Source organism: Stenella coeruleoalba (assembly GCF_951394435.1).
Source record: "Stenella coeruleoalba genome assembly, chromosome: 6".
NCBI classification, from domain to species: domain Eukaryota; kingdom Metazoa; phylum Chordata; class Mammalia; order Artiodactyla; family Delphinidae; genus Stenella; species Stenella coeruleoalba.
Genome location: NC_137151.1, coordinates 120,856,972 through 120,875,417, shown reverse-complemented (window position 1 = coordinate 120,875,417; position 18,446 = coordinate 120,856,972). Strand labels below are relative to the sequence as shown.

Genomic DNA, 18,446 nt, shown 5'->3' with positions numbered 1-18,446 from the left:
CACACATACACACACACACAGAATTAACACCAATTCTAAACAATCTTTTCCATAAAATAGAAGGGGAGGAAATAAGTGACAGTTCATTTTATGAAACTAATATTACCCTGATACCAAAACCAGACAATGAGAATACCAAAAAAAAAAAAACCCCAAAAAACTACAAAATATCCTTTAGGAACAGAGACACAAAAATCCTTAACAATATAGTACTAAGATTCAGCAATATATAAAAAGAATTACACAGCATGACCAAATGGAGTTTATTCCAAGGATGCAACTGGTTCAAAATTCAAAAACTAGTCAATGTAATCTACCATATTTAACTGGTTAAAGAAAAATCACATGATCATATCAACAGAGGCTGAAAAGGCATTTGACAAAATCCAGTATCAGATCATGGTAAAAGCTCTCAAAATAAAGGTTACTTCCTTAACTTGATAAACAGTACCTACAAAAACTCAACAGCTAACATTACCACTTAATTATTATTAAAGTTTCCCCTAAGATAGGAAAGTAGGATAAACAAAGCAAGTATGTCAGCTCTCACCCCTCTTATTCAACACAGTGTTGGAACACACAGTAAGGCAACAAAAGGAAATAAGAGGCATACATATTGGAAATGAAAAAAGAAAACTGTCCCTATTTGCAGATGACAATAATAATGTCTACACAGAAAAGCCTATGGACTCTAATGAAACAACTCCTAGAACTAATAAGTGAGCTCAGCAATGTCAGAATAGACAAACATCTAAAACTCAATTCTATATAGTAGCAGTGAACAGACACTGAAATATAATATATACTATTGCTCAAAAAAATCATATACTTAGGTATACATTCATCAAAACATGTACAGAATCTATGCTGAAAACCACACAGTGCTAATGAAAGAAATCAAAGATCTAAATAAACTGAGAGACATACTATGTTCATGGATGGGAAGATTCAACATGGTAAAGATGTCAATTCTCTTCAAAATTATATAGAGGGGGCTTCCTTCCCTGGTGGCGCAGTGGTTAAGAATCCACCTGCCAATGCAGGCGACACGGGTTCGAGCCCTAGTCCGGGAAGATCCCACATGCCACAGAGCAACTAAGCCCGTGTGCCACACTACTGAGCCTGCGCGCCGAGAGCCCGTGCTCCGCAACACAAGAAGCCACCGCAATGAGAAGCCTGTGCACTGCAACAAAGAGTAGCCCACACTCACCACAACTAGAGAAAAGCCTGCACGCACCAACAAAGACCCAACGCAGCCAAAAATAAAATACATTAAAACAAAATGATATAGAGGTTTAACATAATCCCTATTAAAATTTCTGCAAGATTTTTGGTAAATATAGACAGGATTATTCAAAAATTTATATGGAAAAGCAAATTAGAAAAACTAAATGCTCTTTTGATAAGAGGAACCAGTCTACCCAATTTCAGGACTTACTCTATAGCTATAGTAACCAAGACTACATAGTATTGGCTGGAGGGACAGACACAACGATCAAATAAAGAACCCAGGGAATTTCCTGGCAGTCCAATGGTTAGGGCTCTGCGCTTCCACTGCAGTGGGGCATGGGTGCAATCCCTGGTCAGAGAACTAAGATCCCATAAGCCGTGCAGCATGGCCACAAATAAAAAAAAAAAAAAAGAATAACGAACCCAGAAATCGACCAACACAAATATGCTCAACTAAACTTTGACAAAAGTATAAAAACAATTCAGGAGAGGAAAGACAGACTTTTCAACAAAAGGTCCCAGAACAACTGGACATCCATAGGCAAAAAAAATAAACCTTGACCTAAGTGCCATACCTTATATAAAAATTAACTCAAAATGGAACACCAACTTAAGTGTAAAACATAAAGCTATACATTTTTTCGGGAAAAAACCTTTGGGATGTGAAGCTCAGCAAAGAGTTCTTAACACCCAAAGCACAATCCATAAAAGAAAAAAACTGATCAATTGCATTTCATCAAAATTTAAAACTTTTGCTCTGTTAAAGACTGTTCAGAGTCTGTTCTGAATCTTGACTGTATCAATATGTCAATATCCTGGGGCTTCCCTGGTGGTGCAGTGGTTGGGAAACTGCCTGCCAATGCAGGGGACACGGGTTCAAGCCCTGGTCCGGGAGGATCCCACATACCGCAGAGCAGCTGGGCCTGTGCGCCACAACTGCTGAGCCTGCGCTCTAGAGCCCGTGAGCCACAACTACTGAGCCCGTGAGCCACAACTACTGAGCCTGTGTGCCACAAGTGCTGAGGCCCGCGTGCCTGGAGCCCGTGCTCCACAATGAGAGGTCACTGCAATAAGAGGCCCAGGCACCATGACAAGCAGTGGCCCCCGCTTGCCACAACTGGAGAGGGCCCGCGTGCAGCAATGGGGACCCAACACAGCCAAAAATAAATAAAATTTAAAAAAACCCAAAATATCCTGGATGTAGTATTGTTTTACAGTTTTGTCAGAGGTTACCACTGGAGGAAACTGGGTAAAGGGTACATGGAATCTCTATATTATTTCTTACAACTGCTTGTGAAGCTATAATTATCTCAGAGTAAATTAAATTAAAACACACACCTGTATATGTTTTAATTACAACAGATTCTACAGGCATGTGAAGAGATCATGAACAAATATATACAGTGCCAGGTAGTGACAGATGCTATGAAGAAGAATAAAGCAGGGTAGGGGGACCGAGGATAGAAAGAGAATAATGATGTTAGAGAGAGGTCACAGGCTGTACTTGGTAAAACATTATCATGAAACTGACACTAACAGAGTGAACAACGAATTTCAGGTTATAAGCAAAAACTTAAAAAGCAGAAATGAAAAATCAACCAAATGTCCTTCACAGCATTCTCTCTCCATTCTAATCTAACATGCACCATACACATATTTTAAGCAATCAGTTTATAATATGGTACTCTTTTTTCAGATATTTTACATAGTTCTTCATCATTTATGATATCAACTCCACTTCAGTGAAACATTCAACCAATGTTTTCCAAGATGGCTGCCATCATCTTTTTTTATGGCTGGGAGACTGAAATACAGTGAATGTACGAAACTCAACTGCCTAGTTAATACCTGACATGCCAGAAATGAGGATGTCTTAAGCATACTGTTTACAACCCTATCATATTAGTCATCACATTCTGCCTTGTATTCAAATTGTTTTCACTAGACTCCCTCCCATCACTGAAACCGTAAAGTACGATGGAGGGAACCTATAAACAAGCCTTCTATATATGAAGAAAGCCGGTAGCACTGACTTTTGTTCTACTAGTATACAAATTAACGTTAAATAATTACCATCCTACAGAATCTGGAGGTAATGGCATACTGCTGTACATAAAGTAGAATGGAACAACCTACCTTGAATTTCTCCCTGAGGATCTTTGTAATACCACTTCTGCATTGCTTCATGCATCAATGGAATTGAGACTCCCTTAGCTCTGTGCTCTTGCAGTTTTGATGCCAGTCTCTCATCATCTAGTGCACTGTCTTGTAGATAAGCCACCATCTTCTCAGCTTGCTAAGGGAAAAATTAAAAAATGAATTGTGGAAACAAATGATGCTAAATTAATACCTGTACATATAAAAATTGTCTGCCTTTTTTGGACTACTTGATCTGTGAGAGGCATTGTACAAATAACGCAGCAGGCAACAATTTAATTCGTCCAACATGCCATGAAATAGGTACTATCCCCATTTTACAGAGGGGGAAACTAAGGCTCAGAGGGTGTCAAGTCTTGCTCAAGGTCTCAAAATTATTAAGCAAACCCAAATGAGACTGAAACACAAGCTGGTATGGATCAAAGCCCAAGCTTCTAATCAACACACTTTAAGAGTGCCATTTAGACAAATAAACAATCCTAAGTTATACAAACTAAACCTATAAAAAACATGAGCATTAACAGATCAAAAGGTTCAATTAAAACAATTACAAATAAAATCTTTTACAAGTTTTACTAAGACACTGTTCCCTTTCTTCCTTTCTTCAACATTTCCTGCCACCAACCACTCCACCCTGAAGAAAAAAGAATTTCTTTTGTAGAAAGCAAGTTATCATTTACTTTACATATAAACAATAGTATATAAAATCTTAGGGAACTCTAGAGACATGAATACGATGGTAATATCCTGAGAGTTTAACTATTTTCCCTGTTACACTTTAGGCAAAAAATAGAAGACACAGTGCCTATCCACAGCTGCCTTGTATTCGCCATTTTTGGCATTCCATTAATTTCCAAAAAGAAAAAAGAAAAGCAAACAGCTAAGGGCAACCTCAGAAGAGCAAAAAATAACCTGATATAATGACTCTACACAGCAGAAACTTAAAAGCATTAAATGATCTGAAAGACAAGTACTCATAAAAATAAATACTAGACATAAAAACAACATTTTCAGTACACAAAACCTAGTGCACAAAAATTCCATTTCTGAATATTCATTTAATGCTTTTCAATGTTTATGGCAGTTCGAGAGGGAAAAAAAAAGGATTACGTGATTTGTACCTGCTCCAAATGTTTGAGACCCTCTTCATCATCTGGCTCTGTGGAAACACTGCCCATACCAGGAGCACCTACGACTGGTGTTTCAACTGGCCGGAGGGCAGGACTAGGATTGGGAACAGGAGGTGGAAGGATGAGAAGAGGAGAGGCTGTATCTGAAGGAATCTGTGACAGGGGCTGCTGGACACCAGGAACCATTTCTAGAGGAAAAAAATGTAGACAGATAAAAATCCTTTAAAATATAGAGACTCTTATGAAAAATAACTATCAAGTCGGGCAGCTTACTAAATGGGCTCAACAGATACGTGAACCGTGTCATGAACACTGCTGCTACTTCTTATGGAGAAGTGTAGTATTTTTCCCTAGAATGACAGAAAAACCTGCATAGGATGACAACAAATACGATTAAAAGGTATCCAGAAAGGCCTTTTACAGTGCCAACCTGTATCACTAGAGCATCTACCCAATAGTTATAGGTCTACCTCCTGAAAACAAACAGAATCAGTCCAATCCCTTCCTTACATCATGTCTCTGAATAGGAAAGACAATTTAAACAGCACTGCAAATCTCCTCGAAGATGCCACATCTCAGCATAAAACCCTTTATTAAAAATATCTGCAATTATTTTGACTAAGTACCCATTTCAAGTTATTATTAACATAATTCAATGCCACACCTTTTGTAGGATAACAAAAAGCTCTCAGAGTCTACCCATACAGTGCAGGAGGTTCTCTGCAATAAGAATAAAGACTGCAAAAGAGGTTGTGTCTTGGTTCCTATTTCTAACCTCTCAGCATGCAGGTTCTTAAGAAGGAAAGGTGGATGGAAGTAATTAGATACAGTTGCAGTTTCCCCTTTGAAACCTTGTTTGTTCAATTACAGATAGCTTCTGCAAATTCCTGTTCCTCTCGCTCTATCCTTTCTTTGCCAAACTTAACAGGACAGCCTATACAACCTGTCTCTACCTCGCCACCAACCACACGCTACAACGTGACTTGCACTCCCAAGCCCCCAGAAAAGCTTCTCTCCCAAAGATAAGCAGTGACCCAAAGTCCCCAAATCCAACAGCTCCTCCTAGTCCCCGTCACCTAGCCTTAGTCTGACATTATCTTCCCAATTCTAAACTGGAACATTCTCCTTCCTTCATTTTCCTGCACTCTATTCTTGCCTCTGAAGATTTTTCTCTGGCTTCTCTATCTACCCTCTGAAAGTAGGAAATATCCATGTTCTATTCTCAGTCCAATTTGTCTCACCCCTAACAAGTGTAATCTTTTAAATTTTCATTCTCTCTGGCCCTAAACTCTTCCCATTGAGCTGCAGTCCCCTCACTCAGAAATGCTCTCTGGCCATCGCTATCTAATTTCTCATCAACACCTCAGACTCAATGTTCATAACTGAATTTGTTCTCTCCTCTCCCAAATGTGCTCCTCAACTTCCACTCTTTTTCTGCTAAGGATACCATAATCCTCTCAGGCACCTCACTCATCTTTGACTCTTCCGTCTTCTTTGCCCTGATATACAACAGTAACCATGTCCTGCCAATTTCTACTTTGAAATCTCATCTGCCACTACCTCCCTTTACAAGTGCACTGCCTACACCACAGTGACTGCTCAGGGCACCAACAGGTCACAGAGCAGCCCATCTGTCATCACAACCTACCCTACACAGAGAGCTGTCAAGTATATGTTCCAACCGTGTTTCCCACCAGCCTCCTTTTCACACCTCATAATTCATGTAAATAAAAACAGGAGCTGATTCCCTGCCCATACCTGGATCAGTCCTACTTCCTCACTGTAGCTTTCACTGCTACCTAGTACTGGAATGCCCTCTCCTAATTCATCCAGCTACACCTACCTCCAAATTCTACTTATTATTCCAAGACAAGCTCAAAGACACCTGATTCCTGAAGCATTCCAGGAGTCTGCCAATCATAAATTCCTATCATTACTTTTCGTCCTAGGTTACTGATATACACATGCTTTATTTCCCCCAGAGACTATAAATCCAGAATTTCCATCTTTAATGCCACCTATGCAGCTTTCCCAAAATATACATGTCTAGATCCCACCCTAAAATCTCCTGGAGTAAGGCCCCAGGCATGTACATTTAACAGTATGAACCACAAGTAATTTGGGGCGGGGGTGGGGGGACACATCATAATTGAAAAATGAAAGAGGTCTCAAAACATACAAGTCCCATGGTGCCTTGTATATACAGTAGAGATTCAAATACTTGAATTCATTCATTCAGCTTTATGATAGACATAAAAAACTGAAAAAAAATCCTTGGTTCAAGCTATCAAAATAGTATTTACTGGGCAAAAAAGAGAATAAACAGATCTTTATAATATTGTATTGCTATGTTAGAAACAGTGCTGGTTGTTTAAGAAGAAAGAGAAGACACCTAACCTAGCTTGGGAACTTGGGGTGGGAAAGTTTTAGGCACAGAGAAAAGCATATGCTAAGGCACAAAGGCAAGAGAACAAGGCACATTTCAGGACCTAACAGGCTGTGAAGCTGGTGAATAGAGTACAAAGTAGAGAGAGATGGTGCTGAAACTGTACAGAGGGAGGCAGATGCCAGGTCATGCAAGGTCTCTTAGGCCATGTTAAAGGGGGTGAATTTTTATGATGAATAAATCAATTCACCTTTCAATATCAGGCATTATACTGTCATTTTATGTCCAAGAAGAAACATGGGAATGAACATTAATATTACCTACTAAGGTATATGAGCAACTTAAAATCAATATAATGACATTGGAGAAGGAGATACACTTTAAGCTTATTCTCCAGTAAAGGTGATGGACTTGCACAGATTCATCTTGGCCTCTTTCGAAACAATGGCATTCTGGTGTGTCATCTGGATGCACATATAGCCATTACATAAAAGGAATCTGATATGGGAATCAAACTACCACAGAGGATCCCAAACTCAGTTTGTTTGACTGATACCAGGGTGGCTATAACATAGCACCCTAGGAAATGATACTTCTGCTTCTAACTCTGTTTTGATGAATTCTGAGATAGATACACAGGGGAAGCAGTGTTTGAGAAGGTTTACTGGTAAAATAATCTATTCCAATAATTTACCACTAGAAGCAGTTCAGAGAGGCATAAACAGAAGCCTCTCTTATCGGTGATCACTGGCCCCAGCAAAATCCAAGTTTGGCTTGTTGCCTCTCATAAATACATACCGTCCCCCCTGCTGGGTACTTTGGTTGATAGACTATTTTCTGTCCGACTCTCTTCTTCAGCTTTTTCCATTTGCTCAGTTTTGGGTTCCTCTTTCCTCTCAAACTGTGGTGCCTCCTGAGGCTGATGGTCTGAAGGAGTGCCTGGTCTAGCAGATGAGGTGGAGGTTTGGGGGGTTTCCTCACTAGCTTCTGTAACATGACATAATCTTAAATTAACAACTTAGGAAACTTTTAGTTTGATTTTTTTTTTTTTTTAAAGTGAAGGACAAAAATGAGCCTTACCAACTCCTACTCTGTCTGTCTTTTCTCCTTCCTTCTTATTTGTCTTATCGGGTTCTTTGGCTTCTTCATTATGGCTACCTTCAGAGTCAGAGCATTCCTCCCCTTCTTCTACAGGCCGGAAGTCCATCTCCTGCTCTTCTGGGATAGGCTCTTTCTGTACTTTCTGTAGCAAGAAAATTAAGCCAAAGATTAACAGCATATTTGGATTTGGAAGAAGGTCAGTACCTGTCATAATATTTGAAACAAATTTCTTACCTTTAGAGACAGGAATGCTCCAGATGAGTCAAATGTGCCCATTTCTTCTTCAGCATCCTCTAAGCACCATTCAGGCAAGCTATCCCTGTCATCATCTATGCTTCCACTGCCAGAGCGCACCCTTCGGTAACCCCGTTCATCATCCCGATCTCGAAAGTCAAACTCAAACCTTCGCCGTCGTTCCATGTGTTCCCGCCAGCCTGCAGAACGAGGGCCATCTGGGATGAAGAGGAGGACACAAACCTTAGAAAAGTTTTACGACAGTATTTGAGAAAGAAAACCATAGATAGGAAACAAAGGAGAAAACTACAACTGACGGCAAATTCAAATGGATCAATCTACTAAAGAGAAAATAAGGCAAATGAAACGAAGCTCAAAGCTCAGTATTATATATGATACGCCATCACTAAGTGACAACAGTAGTTATCATCATTAACTACTGAGTCACACAACATACTCTAAAGCTTTTAAAGATAAATTTAAAACAAATCACTTTTAAAACACAGTTCTCTGCAAAGTACATACTTTTAATAAGCTCTAGATATCTGACTGAAATGCTGCTAGGCCACTCACGTGGCCCACTCCTAGCCCAGACTTACGGCACTGGATATCTTTCCATACTGAGGTCCATGCCTTCCCTTTGGCAAGTCTTAAAGCATTTTCTTTCTTCTGATGAAAATATCATTCTTTATGGATAAGACCAGCTCCCTTGATAATATATAATAATATCCAGGATACTATGATATTATGTCAATTCATAATATCAAACTCATCATGTCCACTTAACAGCGCTAGGATCCCATTTGTAATTCTGATTCCCAAAAAAAGTCATGGAATTATAGCACTGACATGTCATATTTGGCCCACTATCCTAGTTTTATAGTTTAAGAAGCAAAACCTCTGACAGCAGAAGTAACGTGCATAATGAAAAGTAGAACTAGAATCCAATTCTGCATCCTCTACTGCTTTTTCCACAATAACATGCTTACTCTCCTTTTCCTTTTCTCTCATCTCTTAACTCTCCCTAGGGAGTTTTAATTTAATACCCCCAGGGACATTCCTAAATCCACCCTTGCATATTATGTAGCACATCTACTTTCCAACAAAAAACGAATGCCTAAGATTAAGGTATTTTCTCTCTCTAAAAAAAAGGGGGGGGGGGTGGTTCTTGTTAAAATCTGACAAACCTGAGCCTAAGAGAGTCTTAAGAGGAGACACATGTCTTAACCTGTATCTTTGCTTTCTCTGTGGGAGACAGCAAAAGAAATGAGGTCACAGTTAAATGTTACTATACTACTGAGGCCCAATTTGCTAAAACCAGCAATCCGAAGGGCAAAATGTTAAAACACCAAATACAGGTAGCATCTTATAAGCCACTTACAAAAGGTAAGAAAACATTATTCTCCCACTTCCCACACTTTACTTACAACAACAAAACACAATTTACTATCTTCTATGAAAATGAAGGAATTTTATACCCAGACTGCCTAAATGTTAACCTAGAGTCATTATCCCAAAGAAGTACTCACGATCAAAAGCTGAATTCCAGAGTACTCTGTCTGCTACTCTCACTTCTAAGTATGCACTGTGATAGAAATCTATCCTTCTAGGCATGTGGCTCATTCTTCTCTCTTAACTAAGTTTCCTAAGTTCACCTCCCAGAGTGGGTGCTTAGCTGTCCTTAATGCTCCCAACTCCATACATATCCAACTGTGAGCCATACTTTAATAAAACTATATACCATAATATTTTTGTTGTCATAAATAGTTAATAAAATTTTATTCACGAAACTAAATTTAGCAGATAAGGCACATCTCTAGTTTATTAAGACTGAGACCACTGCTTTATAGACCTTGTATCAGAACTAAAGTTTGATACTATTTTCATAAGTCAAAATCATGATATTTAAAATTTTAATCAAAGCCTAATAAAGGATTAACTAAAATGTTAAGGGTAACTGATAACAACTGATATAATCAGACTTATTTTTAATATGCTGGGTTGAAAAAGTAGATGGTATTTTTTTAATGCCTATTTACAGTGTTTTTTCAGCCCCCCATGCATCTTTATGTCCCCCAAACTGTCTTTTTAAAATATATGGATAAAAATTTTGGAAAATTGTCAAGTTGATGACAAAACTGACATGAAAAGTCAAATACTGGAAAGAAAGATTTAGAAAAGATGGGGGAAAAAAAAAAGGACTACTATATATATCCAAAATCTAAGCTCTTGGGTGAGGAGGGTAAGTGGTAGAATATAACACTAAAGTTTTACTTTTAACTCGCTTTAACAGAATCAACATCAGACGTTTGGGCTCGGAAACACTGTTCATCTTCCAAAACATTCACCTTGTTTGTTTTTGATCAGCTGGAATTTTTCTTCTTGCTCAGCCCAGATCCCGTCCATTGTTTCAGTGAATGCTTGTTAGGAACATAGTCTACAAACCCTTCTGCTTACAGGCAAGCTCAGCACAAAATGCCGTGATGCCTTGAAGAGAACTATAACAGACGGTTGCCCATGACACAGACTGATGAGAACTGCCTAAATAACTGTGATGCAAACAATGCCCACTAACAACAGAAAACTCACCCAAGAGGCAGCCAATGAGGAGTTGGGGTAAAAGCATTATAACTCTATCCAAAGATTAACTTCACTAAGTTTCCACCTACCCACAGCGCCACAAAGCACCCTGAATGCCTGTTATAATGTTAACTCAGACGGAGACTAATGGTTTGTTAATAACTTAATTTTAAAAAATAAATAAAAACAGTTTACATTATTATTATAACTTCCTCTATTAAAGTAAGCTTCCTTGGCATATAGCCAATAGATAAAACAATGTTACGCATGTGAAATTCAAAAGACATGTACACACTCTTTGTATGCTTCAGTTCTGCATGACCCCAAGATTTAAACTACAGTGGCATCTGATGATCATGAGGCATAGAATCAACACTTGGGTAGGGAACGTTCTTTGACACAAAGCACCAGTGTCTTCAATTACCAACATATCTAATGTCGGGGAAGAACAGTTTGAAGCATTCTTAAGAGTCAAACAGAAGAACTTATAAAACCACTAATCACGACTATTCTCTCTCCTTTTTCTAAAGTTAGAGGGACAAAAGAATAAACTTGTGATTATGTTTTTGACCTGGGTTTAAAGTTTATTCTTCAAATGAGCAGAAATCACATTTTTAGGACAAAAAGAGAAAAAAAGAATAAATCCTCTCTTATGCAGGAAAAAAACTCACTTCAGGGGGAGCCCATATTCCTAAGTAAGCATATAATTATCACCTAAGAAAAACGCATGCTGAAAAAAGATTCAAAAATTTAGGAAAACTGAATGAAACCCTCTCTCATTTTTGCAGTTAAGGGCAGGTGCTTCCCATTAAACCACACTGCCCCAGAAAAATAAAAGTGACTTTAATCAATTAAATAGCTGTGGGGAATATTTTACGTTAAAAATTTTTGTGGGAGCAAGACTGAGTGTGACAACATAAACATGACCCCTCTTGTTTTTCTTTGCTGGTTTATGTTTTCCACTTTATCCCTAACAATTCCCACCAAATCCTCACTATTTCGGCCCCTGTGTGCTTTTACTCAGCAGAATTCTTACCAGGACTGTGAGGTCGCCACCTCTCTCCATCCCTCCTTGATCCAGCTAGTCGCCAACCTCCATCTTCATCTTCTCCATTCTGTTCCTCTCTAAAAATACGCCAATTTTCACTTTCTGATCGTATAAATTCATGCTTTCTTCCCACTGATGTTGGCCCACCTTCCTCAAAATTTGGTCTCCCTGTAAAGAAAATGAGTCAACATAAGCCTCAGCCAGCAAGGATTCTGAACAGACTTGATTGCTCAAATCAAGCTTTTCTGCAAAGGTGTCCATTTCAACGTTCAGGCAGTATAAATAACTGTGGATATATGTGTATATTATTAGACACATTTCTCAAAGCTGAATGTTCTAAGACTGGGAAATTATTTTTTTAAACAAAATAATATGCGCATTTTTTAAAAGGCCATGCAATGAAAACTGAATCAACCTTCCCGCTACACAAGAGCCCCCCAGAGTCTTGCTCCCCAGAAGTAACCACCATCAACAGTTTCTTATAAAGCCTTCCAAACACTGACCATGGCTATACTTATGCATATATATACAGATCTCTCATTCACACTCACATAGCACTACCCTCAGGCTGTTACATGTGTTGTTTTGTACCCTCGCTGTTTTCACTTGGCAGTCCTTCCTTACCAGCATATACTTCTTTTTTTCCGTTTTTAAGTCATACAATATTTTTAACTACATGATTTACTAAATCAACTTAATTTATTTAATCAACTTCTACTGGTGATTCTGTCCAAATAGGATATCTGTAAACTTCAACCTCTCTTTTATTCCAAAACAGACTGTAAGCTCAAAACCAGAGTGTGGAGGCACTCTACTTTTCCTTTACTCTAGCACCTAGTACACTACAGGCGTACAACAAATTGCTCTGGAACAGAATTCAAAGCTAAGCTATGTCTAACCTGATGCAACTCAAGAGTTACATTAACAGTGAAAGAGAGCCTGTTATGCCAAGTAAACTAAACTGGTTTCAAAGGACAAGATAATTCTGAACTGTGCAAATTCTTCAGTCACCATACCACATGTGCTACCACTTACAATTCACAACAAATTACCCAAAATCTCACATTAAAGTATGTAGCTGAATATCCAAAACATACATTGATACCTTCAGTTTATAACAATAAAATATGCAAATTCTCACAGTAACAACCTCAATTCTTTTCATTAAACCATATTAAAAGTAAAAAAAAATTGTACATTTGAAAATGAGGAAATTCTAATTTCTGGTCATCCTCTTATATTCAATTTCACATGTATTAAGATTCCATATCCTGTTCACCCAAACAGTTATTAGGTTGTTACAAGATATTATTCTATTACAGAATAATCTTGGAATGGGGGGGTACAATTATTTGCTGGGCAAAATACCCTTATTATGACAGGCAGCCTCTAAGACAGCCCTCAACAATCCCTGACTTCTGGCCTCTGTGTAATTCCCTCACCTTAAGTGTGGGCTGGCTTGCTCCTAACAATACAGCAGAAGTGATGAGATGTCACTTCTGATACTAAGTTAAAAACTTCCATCTTGGACGCTCTCTCTGAGGGAATCCAGCGGCCCTGTTGTGAGGCAGCCCTGTGGAGAAGCCCACATGGCAAAGAACTGAGGCTTGCCAACAGCCTCGTGAGTGAGCTTGGAAGCGGATCCAACCCCAGATGAGCCCTGAGATGACTGCAGCCTCATGAGAGACACAGGCCAGAACCACCTAGCTTAGGCTGCTCCATCCTGGCCCACAGAAACTGAGAAAATAAATGTTTGCTGCTTTCGGCCACTAAGTTTTGGGGTAACTTGTTACATGGCCACAGTTAATAAAAACACTCACTTAACTGATTTAATCTTCATAACAATACTCAGTATTAGAAATTATTTTTCCCATTTTACAGCTGAGAATATTGAGGCTCAAAAAGATAACCCAGGAGAATTGTCCAAAATCACACACCACTATTTAAATGACACAGGATTCAAATCTTAACCTTCTGACTCATTTAACAAATATTTATTGCATATTGCACTAAGTGCCAAGTTTTATGAATTCAAGTATAGATACATTCCATGTCTGCCCTTGGGTTAGAAGGGTCAGAAGACATTCCAGGTTCTCTTGCTCAGAATAAGAAGGGATGAGACATTTTACAAAGCCCACATCCATTATATGACTTGATGAAAAATACAGCTATACTCACAGAAGAGAAATTTAAAACAAAGAAATCCCTAATGCATATAAATTGATAAGTGATGGCAAATGACTTTTAACATATGTAAATCATTCAGTCACAAGCAATATGTGCCAGGCATATTGAGAATACAATCGCCTGATGGATGAGCTGGTCAAAACACTGATTTTCATCTACTTTTTTTTTTTTTTAATTTTTTTTTTCATCTACTTTTACACTACATCTTTGAGAAGTAATGAATGTACCAAAATAAGCAAAGGAAACCCATTAATGGCAAAATGCTTAACGCATCAAAAACTGGTCATGACAGTTTTTTCTAACAGATGATAAGTTGCAAAAAATTAAAGATATTAAAAATAAAAATACCAGTAATTCCTCAACCATAGAAATAGAACTCTACATATCTGTGGTTAGTTTTTACATAACATCTTTAAAATGTAGTTTCAATCAGTGTACCCACTATTTTGTAATCTAAATAGCAAATAATTCTCTGTGATTATACATCTTACTGATAATATAAATGGATACACAGCAGGTATACCTTGCAGCTGTTGCACTATCTAGTAGATTATTCCCCAGTGGACATTTGCATCGTAACTAACTTTTTGAGAACTAGATAACAAGGAAGAAATATCTGTGTGCATATGTGTTTTGTTTTTCTGAACTACTACTTCTGAAAAAAAACTTCAAAGAGTAAAATTACTAGGTCAAATGACAGACTTCATACGTTGGCATACCTTTCTCTCCTCCTCAAAAAAAGGGTAGGTAAGACCACCAGACCATTTTAGATTCTCAAAACTAAGTGCTGCTAGTCTTTTGAAGCTTTTCTACTTTAATGGTTGTAAAATGGTATACTAATGTGGCTCGAATATGAATTTTTCACATCAAAGATTTTTCAGATTGTTTGCTGACTTTATTTCCCTTTATGTGAATAATTTGTCTGCATTGTTTTCTAAACTAGCAGCTTCTATAACCTTCATAACTGTCAAGTCCTACGTATACTTTTCATATTGGTACCTAGGAATAAGAAAAATATAAAGGACAGGATAGGGTAAAATAGGGAAACTAAAGGAAGAAAAAACTTGCTTTTCTGCTTACTGCAATCTCATAATTCTCAACCTGTTGGAAAATCTGTACCTCATAAAGTTTAAATGACTATTTATGCCATTCTTTGTTCCAAAAAGGATTTGTGACAGAAATTTTGAAGATATAGAGGAGCACAGTACTAAAGAAAGAATGAAGATCGTGGAGTCATAGACCTGATTTTAAATTGTCTCCTGTACACCTTGACTAAAGATCCCATTCCTAATATGGAAGAGGGTGTGTGTGTGTGTGTGTGTGTGTGTGTGTGTGTGTGTGTGTGTGCGTGCGTGCGTGCGTGTGTGTGTGTGTTACTGAGGTAGCCATCTGAATTTACACAAACACTAGCCAATTCCAGTTCAAAAATTCTATAACAAAGGAGTTCAGATCTTGTTACCAAGTGCTTGTTTCTACAAAATAATTCCTAAAAACTGCAATATATTTTTTGATATATCAAATGTTGCATAACGAATAACTGAAACAGAAAGATCTGGGTGACAACTTCTCCAGTAAACCAAGGAAAAACAGAATAATGTAATTCTGACATGCCAAACATATCCCACATATAAGTGCAAGGTAAAGAAAGTTTTGCGTTCAGGCATCATTGTCATTTTCATAAGAGAAGGATGAAAAGGATTCAAGGACTTTTAAATGTACCATACTCATCTCCTCCTCCTACCTTTAAGAAAACAGTATTGGACTTCCCTGGTGGTGCAGTGGTAAGAATCCGCCTGTCAATGCAGGGGACACGGGTTCGAGCCCTGGTCCAGGAAGATCCCACATGCCACAGAGCAACTAAGCCCGTGCACCACAACTACTGAGCCTGCGCTCTAGAGCTCATGAGCCACAACTACTGAAGTCCGCGCCTGGAGCCCGTGCTCCGCAACAAGAGAAGCCACTGCAATGAGAAGTCTGCGCACAGCAACAGAGTAGCACCGGCTCGCCACAAGAGAAAGCTCGCGTGCAGCAACGAAGACCCAATGCAGCCAAAAATAGAAGAATGAATGAATGAAAACTTATTATTGAAGTATAACATTCATATCAAGAAGTACACAAATCATAAATGTACAATTCAGAGTTTTCACAAAGCAATATATATCCACCTAACTACTAAGATTTAAAAAAAAAATTTATCAGGACCTCTCAAAAGTCTTCATGTCCTCCCAATCGGCCCTTACCAAGGTAAACGCTATCCTGCCTTCTATCTCCAAAGATTAGTTTTGCCTATTTTTGACCTTTTTTATATAAATGGAATGTCAGTTTACGTCTGGCTTTTTTTTATTGAAGTATAGTTGTTTAATTAACAATGTTGTGTTAATTTCTGCTGTACATCAAAGTGATTCAGTTATACATACATACATACCCTTTTTTAAATATTCTTTTCCATTATGGTTTATCACAGAGTATTGAATATAGTTCTCTGTGTCGTACAGTAGGACCTATTGTTTACCCATTCTATATATAAAAGCTTACATCTGCTAATCCCAACCTCCCACTCCACCCCTCCCCCAACCCCCTCTCCCTTGGTAACCACAAGTCTGTTCTCTATGTCCATGATTCTGTTTCATAGAAAGGTTCATTTGTGTCATATTTTAGATTCCACATATAAGTGATATCATATGGTATTTGTCTCTTTCTTACTTCACTTAGTTCAATAATCTCTAGTTGCAACCGTGTTGCTGCAAATGGCATTATTTCATTCCTTTTTATGGCTGAGTAGTATTCCATTGTATATATGTACCATACCTTTTTTATCCATTCATCTGTTGCTTCCATGTCTTGCTATTGTGAACAGTGCTGCTATGAACACAGGGGTGCATGTATCTTTTTGAACTAGAGTTTTGTCTGGGTATATGCCCAGGAGTAGAATCGCTAGATCATATGATAATTCTATTTTTAGTCTTCTGAGGAACCTCCCTATTGTTTTCCATAGTGGCTGTACCAACTTACATTCCCACCAACAGTGTAGGAGGGTTTCCTTTTCTCATACATCCTCTCCAGCATTTGTTATTTGTAGAGATTTTTTTGGTTTTGTTTTTTTCTGGCGGCACCTCATGGTTAGCAGGATCTTAGTTCCCCAACCAGGGACTGAACCCAGGCCCTCAGCAGTGAACGCTGGGAATCCTAACCACTGGACCACCAGGGAATTCCCTGTTATTTGTACAGTATTTTTTTTCATAAATTTTATTTATTTTAATTTTTTTATTTTTTGCTGTGTTGGGTCGTTTCTGTGCAAGGGCTTTCTCTAGCTGTGGAGAGTGGGGGCCACTCTTCATCGTGGTGCGTGGGCCTCTCACTGTCGCGGCCTCTCTTGTTGCGGAGCACAGGCTCCAGACGCGCAGGCTCAGTAGTTGCGGCTCATGGGCCCAGTTGCCCCGCGGCATGTGGAATCTTCCCAGACCAGGTCTCGAACTCGTGTCCCCTTCATTGGTAGGCAGATTCTCAATCACTGCGCCACCAGGGAAGCCCCTGTACAGTTTTTATTGACGGCCATTCTGACTGGTGTGAGGTGGTACCTCGTTGTAGTTTTGACTTGCATTTCTCTAATAATTAAGAGACATCAAGCATCTTTTCATGTACTATTGACCACTCATATTTCTTCTTTGGAGAAATGTCTATTTAGGTCTTCTGCCCATTTTTCAATTGAGTTGTTTGTTTTTTTGTTATTGAGTTGTATGAGCTGTTTGTGTATTTTGGAAATTAAGCCCTCGTCAGTCGCTTTGTTTGCAAATATTTTCTCCCATTCTGTAGTATGTGTGGCTTCTTCCATTGAACATTACGGGAAATTCATCCACGTTGTTACAGAGAACAGAAGCTTGTTCTTTTGCACTGTGGTATGGGATCTCATTGTATGAACAGACCACAATGTATTACTCTACTACTGATTTAGGTTGTTTCTAGTTTTTTGCTATTATAAACTGTGCTGCTATAAACATTCCTGGATGTGAAATTTGGTGAGCATGTATTTCCAATTCTGTTAATATTTACCTAGGAGTGAAACTGCTGGGCCATAAGGTATATTCAACTTCAGTAAGTACTACCAAATATTTTCCCAGAGAAACAGTACTACTTTACCATTTTTTGTTTGTTTGTTTACTCATACCTCTTGCACACATTAAGATGAGTGCTTTCTCCATGAACGAATACAGTTAAAGACATATGGCTGAAAATAAAGAAGAGACTTAGACATAGCACCTACCCTCCAGGTCCACAGTCGAGGGACACACATGTAAACAAATGACTTGATACACTACAGTTGACAAAATGCATTGATATATCTCATCCGATCCTCATAATAACCACAAGGGTTGAGTCAACCTTACCATCTTTT

At 38.5% G+C, this 18,446-nt stretch overlaps 1 protein-coding gene across 4 annotated transcripts in view; it reads right to left on the bottom strand.

The window, feature by feature from the left end:
• GIGYF2 (GRB10 interacting GYF protein 2) overlaps nt 1-18,446 on the bottom strand; it is a 126,641-nt gene that overhangs the window by 44,673 nt on the left and 63,522 nt on the right. For all 4 annotated transcript variants that reach the window (XR_013828852.1, XM_079925062.1, XM_079925064.1 and 1 more), the window contains 6 exons: nt 11,855-12,034; nt 8,239-8,456; nt 7,984-8,146; nt 7,702-7,890; nt 4,509-4,705; nt 3,367-3,526 (listed from right to left, as the gene is read on the bottom strand). Coding sequence is in view for 3 of the 4 variants with exons in the window: in XM_079925062.1 (XP_079781188.1) it covers nt 3,367-3,526; nt 4,509-4,705; nt 7,702-7,890; nt 7,984-8,146; nt 8,239-8,456; nt 11,855-12,034 (1,107 nt within the window). In the remaining variant the exon portion in view is untranslated. The remainder of the gene's footprint in view (nt 1-3,366; nt 3,527-4,508; nt 4,706-7,701; nt 7,891-7,983; nt 8,147-8,238; nt 8,457-11,854; nt 12,035-18,446) is intronic.